General features: G+C 52.9%; 2 protein-coding genes across 2 annotated transcripts; one reads left to right on the top strand and one right to left on the bottom strand.

Moving 5' to 3' along the window:
* Positions 1 to 1,793: 1,793 nt before the first annotated feature.
* On the top strand, positions 1,794 to 3,404 carry LOC123144172 (uncharacterized). Its single transcript, XM_044563219.1, has one exon. It carries the CDS (start codon positions 1,939 to 1,941, stop codon positions 3,247 to 3,249), a length of 1,311 nt encoding a protein of 436 aa, XP_044419154.1. The 5' UTR covers positions 1,794 to 1,938; the 3' UTR covers positions 3,250 to 3,404.
* A 99-nt stretch (positions 3,405 to 3,503) lies between these two features.
* LOC123144173 (F-box protein At5g18160) lies at positions 3,504 to 6,733 on the bottom strand. Its single transcript, XM_044563220.1, has 2 exons — positions 6,228 to 6,733; positions 3,504 to 5,089 (listed from the first exon to the last, which is right to left on the bottom strand). The coding sequence occupies exon 2, from the start codon at positions 5,052 to 5,054 to the stop codon at positions 3,861 to 3,863; it is 1,194 nt and encodes a 397-aa protein (XP_044419155.1). The 5' UTR covers positions 5,055 to 5,089; positions 6,228 to 6,733; the 3' UTR covers positions 3,504 to 3,860.
* Positions 6,734 to 7,103: the final 370 nt, after the last annotated feature.

Here is a 7,103-nt window from a genome sequence, read left to right on the forward strand (position 1 = left end):
AGAAAGAATGAAGGATGGCGCAGACCTCCCATGGGGTTTGTTAAATTGAATGTGGATGCTTCTTTTGATCATGATCAGCTACGGGGCACAGCGGGTGCTGTTATCAGAGATGACAAAGGGAATTTCATAGTAGGTGGTAACTGAAAGATTCAGTACTGTGCGGATGCTCTGACAGCGGAGGCGTTAGCACTCAGGTTTGGTTTACTGTTGGCACAAAAAACGGGCTGCAATCGTCTCAATATCAATTCTGATAATATGGATGTCATTGACACAATGAAGAACGGTGGAGAGTCTGCGGGAGCAGCGGCGGCAATTTTTGAGGATTGTTTTTTATGGCCTGTGATTTTCCACAAACCAGTTTTGAACATTGTAATAGAGAAGCGAACAAAGTAGCTCATGAACTTGCTAGATTAGCAAAATATTCCATGACTAGGGATTGGATAGAGGAGCCCATGAAAAATCTTGTAACTCTTCTGATAGACGATGTAACTATTATTTCTAATTAATAAAGTTCAAGCTGTTTTTTTTAAAGCTGCCTCTGCTCCCTGGTAACCGCATCAGAAACTATCACCGTTTTGGTTTTTGACGGGATCAAACGCCGACACTGTGGACGGTGTGTCACGCTCTTAGAGCATCTCCAGCCGCGCCCCCAAAACGCCCCTCTCCGACAATTTTTTCGCGCCGACGTTCAAAAATCAGCCCAGTCGCGTCTCCAGGAGCCTTTTTTTTGCCGGTTTGGGTCGAACCCGGCGCGCTGGGGGGCGCCGGGGAACGCGTTTTTGGCGCGAACGAGGATGAGCCCGCCGAGTCAGCGAGACGCCGCTTCGTCGTCCTCATCGCCTCGGTTCCCGCGGGATCAATGCCAAGGCTGGCCAAGGCTGACGCGCTGCCGAGCCGGTCAGCCTCCATTGATGCCTCACGGACGGCGCATTGAAGGCGCCACCGACACGCGTTTGGCCCGCTCCCGCCACGCGTCGCCCGGCATGCAACCTCTCGCCGCCCCGCTGCGGCTATAAAAGGCGACCTCCCCGCCGGTGGACGCCACAGCTCACATTCCCCCCTCGCCTGGTCCGGCCGAAGACCGAGCCGGGCCTGCTCCCCGTGAAGCCGGAGCACGTCGACATGGTGGCCCCCGACGACGAGGCCGCCCTCAAATGGGCGAAGGAGGACTACGTCCGCGAGCAGGTGCGCCGCCAGCGTCGGGCTTACGCGGAGCTCCAGGTACCCCACCGCGCGCGGGCGACCCTGGCCAGGGGTGCAGCTGGTACGGCGGCGGCTCCGGCGGGGCGCGCGACGACGACGGCGGCGGCGACTACACCCGTTTCTACAGGCTTCTCAGCATATAGATGGCGGGCCGTGGACGCGGCGCAGTGGTTAGGCGTAGTTTGACGTAGTAGTAGGCGTAGTTTGCATGTTTTATTTTATTTTACAAATTTCAATGAAATTTCGCCGAGTTCGTGTCAGATCGTCGAGTTTGCACAAATTTATACGAAATATCGTCGAGTTTGCGCGATATTGGCAACGATCTGAGGGCGACGACTAAAAACGGAGTCATTCCCACGCGTCAAGCTAGCGCCGGTTCGTCTCTAGACAGCTCTTTTACAGCGCCCTGGGGTCGAATCGGCTGGATATGCTCTTATCCGTGGCATGCGCACCGTGGAGGGGAGGAGGAGCAGTGAAGAAGCCGGCGACGACGTGGACACAGTGCGAACGACAGGGATATGTGGCCCGTGGCGCCGTACACATGTTCACCTCCACGAACACATTCCTTTTTGTGATTGCCTGTCAGCCCATCGCCTCCGACGGGCCCACGGAACCTCTTTGGGTTAAACTATTGCGCGCGCGCCCCTCGCGCCTCGAGAGCGACACACACGCGCACACACCAGCACGCGCAGCGGCCTCGCAGCTGCTAGCTCCGCCGAGCTCCCACGCCCGCCCATGGCCATCGTCGCCACGGCGCCGTTCCGGGAGGCGCCCGACGACGTCGTGGACGAGATCCTGCTCCGCCTGCCGTGCCCCTCCTCCCTCATGCGCGCCGCCGCGGCCTGCGCCTCGTTCCGCCTCCTCGTCTCCTCCCCGCGCTTCCTCCGCCGCCACCGCGCGCTCCACCCGGACGCGGCGGCGCCCTTCCTCGGGGTCTTCTCCTCGGTCCCCGCGCCCGGCGAGTCGGGGGCCGCCTTCCACCCCTCCGACCCGCCCCATCCGGCCGCGGCGGCCGCGCGCGACGTCGCCGGTGCCGCGGACTTCTCCTTCGCGTTCCTCCCGACGCCGCCCGACGCCGAGCGCCCCGGTTGGCTCGTCCGGGACTACTGCGACGGGCGCTTCCTCCTCGACCGGGCGTCCTCCTGCTCCGCCTTCGACAGCGACATCGTCACGGATCTCGCCGTCTGCGACCCCGTGTCCCGCCGCTACGTCCTGCTCCCGCCCATCCCAGAGGACCTCGCCGCCAGCGCCGACAACCCGCTCGGCGTCCTCGGCGGCCGGCGCTGGTGCGAGCCCTTCCTCGCGCCGGCCGACGCCGAGGGGGGCAAGGACGAGGAGGAGCCCTCGTTCGTGGTGATTTGGACGGCGCGGTGCCCGAGGAAGGTCGTGGCGCTCGCCTTCTCGTCGCGGGACGGGCGGTGGCGCGCGCTCCCGTCGCCGGACTGCTTCGTCTGGAGGCGCCACCGGTCGCCCTTCTCCTGCCCGGTGCACGCGGTCTGGAACCGGCGGCACTACGCGCACGGCCGCTTCTACTGGGCGGACTGCCTCACCAACCGCTGGCTGGTGCTCGACATCGGCGCCATGGAGCTCTCCGTCCAGGAGGTCCCTGCGCCGGCCAGGTTCTGGGAAGAGAACGTCGCCGTCGTGGAAGGCGCGAACGGCGAAGTCGGCGTGTTCGCGCACGAATTCTACCACGCCAACGGCAACGCCAACCTCAACTACTACACGATCCCGCGCGACGCCGACGGCGCGGCGAAGTCGTGGCGGCTCGAGAAGACGATCCCGCTGCCGTGGTCGACGGCGCACGGCCGGCCGTTCTGCATTCGCGGCGCGGCCAACGGGTGCTTGATCATTGAAGTCAACCAAGACTCGCCGCGGCCGTTCATGTCGTCGAGCCACGACAGCCGGGACGTCGAGCTGTTTAAGATCGACGTCGGGCGCCTCGAGCTGGAGAGAGTCTGCCGGGCGCGGTGCTCCGGCGGCGTCAGCGACGGCTGGTGGCCGTACTTTGGCTTCCCGCCGTTGCTGAGCTTGCCAACTGTTTGAGTGGTATCGCCAAATACTTTCGGGAAATTCTCAAATTCCGCAGGTGTATGTAGTACTGGTGTGGAACGAATGTAACTGGAGGCGACAGTTTGTATTGGTCTTGGTATATAAGAATATTCAGAAATACAGTGCAGGAGTGCAGTTCGTACAGCAAACCGAAACAAGTGTACAGTATATAACAGGTTCAGAGTTTTCATTTTTCAGCACAGCGCATAAATCCTCATAAATGCAACCACCGGAGAAAGCAGGTTGAATTATTGGTCCTGGCATCATAACTTTCAGAAATGCAACGCAGGAATACAGTTCATTACAGCAAACCAGAACAAGTATACAGTATATCAGGTTCAGAGTTTTCATTTTTATTTTCCAGTACAGCGCATAAATCCCCATACGATAACAACGAACAAGCTACTGACACAGAGACACTTTCTTAGTTTCTTACTTATGTTCTACCCTGTCCCAGACTCACCCCCATGGTCTATTTCTTCTTCATCTCTACACAGACAAACACCAGTAAACTTTATTGGATTGTACTAGGTATTGGCTTGAATCCGCTGTACATAACAGAGAACTATTCATGGATACGAACGATATCAGGGGTTTGCGGAGATCTATGCCAACCTCCACTGCATGTTTATATTGCTCTTTGCCTTCTTGAAAGATCGTCGAGGGCCTGCTGAGGACGATCCAGCGCCACGAGCAGATGGTCCACGCCCTATTGGAAATGATCTAGCATCATGAGGACTTTGTAGCGTTGTTCTGGAGTCGACCAGGCCAGTCACAGAATGTAGAGCAAGGCTCTCCACGAAAATCCCAGCCGATATGATGCACTCGCCAAAAGGCATGTTGAGATAGGAACCACTCCCATCCTGAAGATCAACATAGTAGAATCTTCTTTGGTTGCAATAGAAGAGCTTATTGTTGTGCAGGAAAAGTGGCCTCATGCCCAAAGGTAGCACAAAAGTGACGTTGCACATGTGGTCCCAGACTGCACAGGTCGAGTTCGCCACCCAAATCTCTGAGGTTTTAGGTGCTGATCCCTCACCGGGCATTGCCAGCAAATGAAGCTTTCCTCCCCCCTCGAACAGGTGCAATTCACGGTCTTTTACAGCATCTGGGACAGCAGTTTCTGAGAACATCTCATCTGTCAGGTTGAACGACAAGATGTTCCGAGTAAAATGGGAGGATATCTCATCAAGAAGTAGCCAATGCATGACATCATTAACAATGACCGCCTTTGTTGTCTTCAGGAGGGCTGCGGATTCGCGCACTGCCCTCCATGACTGTGTGCCAACAGTGCATACTTCAAATGTCAAGAACCGCACCCGGTGGTGGACACAGAGCACCTTGTACTCTTTTGTTGAAGGCACAGGTCCAAGAAAATATTCTGAAGCTAGTGACTGGAGTTCTGAAACTGGCAGTCTCAAATGTATCCTTCTTGTTGGATTCAACACCTCAACAGCGCCTTCTAAATCATAGGCGCACACCAAGCCATGGCAGGGGTCTGACATCTGAAACCTACTCGACAACACGAGATCCATGCTTTTGCAGTTCAGTGTGGTGGGATCAAATGTGTACATGCAGACAAGACCCTCATCAACCGAGGTGAAGCAAGCAATGGACTGGTGGGAGCGGAGAGCATTGTTGAGGTGACGATCAACAAAATTGGGTTCTTGAATGCAGTCTCGCCAGAATCTACACACTGTGCGAAACTTGAGAACAACCCTAGCAGGTAGTGACGCAAGAATGGTGTGCTGGATATCCTGAGGAAGAGATACATTATGCTCATCATTGTTGTCTTCCATGGCTAGCTTGCAAATTACAACTGCGAGCAGTACAACTGCAGAAAAGCATAGTTAGCGACAAGGAAAACAACAAAGAGCAAAAAAGTGGTTTGATTTGACTTATGCTGGAACAAGAAGTATGATGTATAACAAAACAAACAGTATTTGTCCAATTGACCATTAGTTCAATAGCATCCGAGCTGAAAATAATTGTGCTAGTGTTTCTACATGAAGCCAGAGTCACTATCAAGAGCGAATGACTTCTTCGAAACTGTATTTAAAAGGTCACACGAAATGACAAGCACTTGTCAAATGTAAAACTGAAATCCAAGACTTTGATCATGATATATTTATATCATGTGGTTAACATTTCAAGAATTTAAATGCCATAATGAATCTATAAAATTTGAGACTCAAGAAATTTCTCATGGGTATTAAAATATTGTCTTCCTAACATAAGGGGATCAAACAGAACGAACATGCGAAGCTATACTGATGGAAGAGTGCCCTAATCAAGAGGGACCTCAGTTGCAGCTCCATGTGCCAATTCTGGTATTAGTAGCTTGACCCAAGTGATCTAGCTTCGGTTGCCAATACAGCAAGTGGTCTAGCTAAACCTGATAAATTTTCTATTTACTCAATGTTCCACGTCAACCAAGGTCAGTAATAAGTTAGTAAAACTTTTCCTGATACCTTGCAGCAGCAGAACACATTTAAGGCAGCCTGCAGAACAGAACGGCACAAGATTCCATCCAAGATTACTTCCATCTACGTATGAAACAGGAAGGAACCAGCATGTTTAACAGCGATATAATTGTTGACACGAGCCAGACGAAAGAAAACGCCTATGCAATTTCCATCTACTTTATCTTCACGGCTTTGCTGTGATCTTTAACGTACTCTCTGCCTAACTGTTGTGTTCGTGCAAACCCCACTAACGTATGTGTTCAATTCCGGCGACGACATGACTACACCTACGAGCCAAGCATCATTTGCCAGTAGCAACAAGAACTCGTGACCCGGATAAGGTCCGATTAGGAGCTAGAACTCTATCCGATCCAATGGATGGACTAAACTAAGAATATCAGCAAAACAACAAATTCGCAACAGATCCAGTAACATGCGGATACAAGAACTGAAAAGAATCCCGAACTAAAGAGAAATAGCTCGAACTCGGGTAGGGACAGGGCTTACCACGACGAAGAAACGAAATCTTTAGGCCGGGCGGATCTACGTAGGGAGTGATCAGGTTGAGCACGAGAAATGGAGATCCTCGGGGAGACGATGCAGAGCCAGCCGACGGAATACCACTGCGGCGTAGGAGGCAGAGGAGCTGCGGGTCGCGATCAGGCTTGGTCGGCGGTACGAGGAATGGATTGGAAAATGTAGAGCGGCGGTGTAATTGCCAGATTTAGTCAGGAAGAAACCCTAATCTAGAGAGGAATTGGTTGAGCGGCGGCGGAGAAGCGCGGGGTAGGTGCCGCCGGCGTCGGGTCGCGCCGTCGTCGCCCCAAGGAAACGCCGACGCCGGCGGAGCGCCGGTGCTGTTCACGACGGTGGCCGTGAGTCGGGGCTCTGGAGGCAAAATCGGAACGGCAGGAGGGCAAAAATATGAAAATAGGAGAAAAGGCTAATGGTGACTCTGGGAGAAAACTATAAACAGGGTGGCCTATTTATAATTTCCACATCCTTGTTGGAAATCTAGGAGGGGAATGCTTGGCTTTGGGGTGCTCCACGCACCGATATTTATATTGAAGGCTTTTGCATTGTGATGTTTACATCAAATTTGATAAATTGTTTGGTTGTAATACATATCATCAAATAGCTCGCTATATGTATTTGATCGTTAGACCTACTCAGTTACTGCCAGCAAATCGGTACATATTTCTCTCTATGTGACAGCTAGTCAGAGGAGCTTTTTATATATGCCAACAAAAAAGATTTATAGAAATTAAGTGGTTATTTTGTTGATTAGAGGATTACAATGTAAACTAGGAGGGGAATTTTTGGCTCTCCTGTGCTCCACCCACTAATATTTGTTCATGCATCGAGATGGTTACATAAAATTCA

Source organism: Triticum aestivum, chromosome 6D (genome assembly GCF_018294505.1).
Source record: "Triticum aestivum cultivar Chinese Spring chromosome 6D, IWGSC CS RefSeq v2.1, whole genome shotgun sequence".
NCBI classification, from domain to species: Eukaryota; Viridiplantae; Streptophyta; class Magnoliopsida; order Poales; family Poaceae; genus Triticum; species Triticum aestivum.

Bases quoted from the DNA above. Each gene is read 5' to 3' on its own strand.
- LOC123144172 (XM_044563219.1), top strand. From the start codon at position 1,939: ATGGCCATCGTCGCCACGGCGCCGTTCCGGGAGGCGCCCGACGACGTC.
- LOC123144173 (XM_044563220.1), bottom strand. From the start codon at position 5,054: ATGGAAGACAACAATGATGAGCATAATGTATCTCTTCCTCAGGATATC.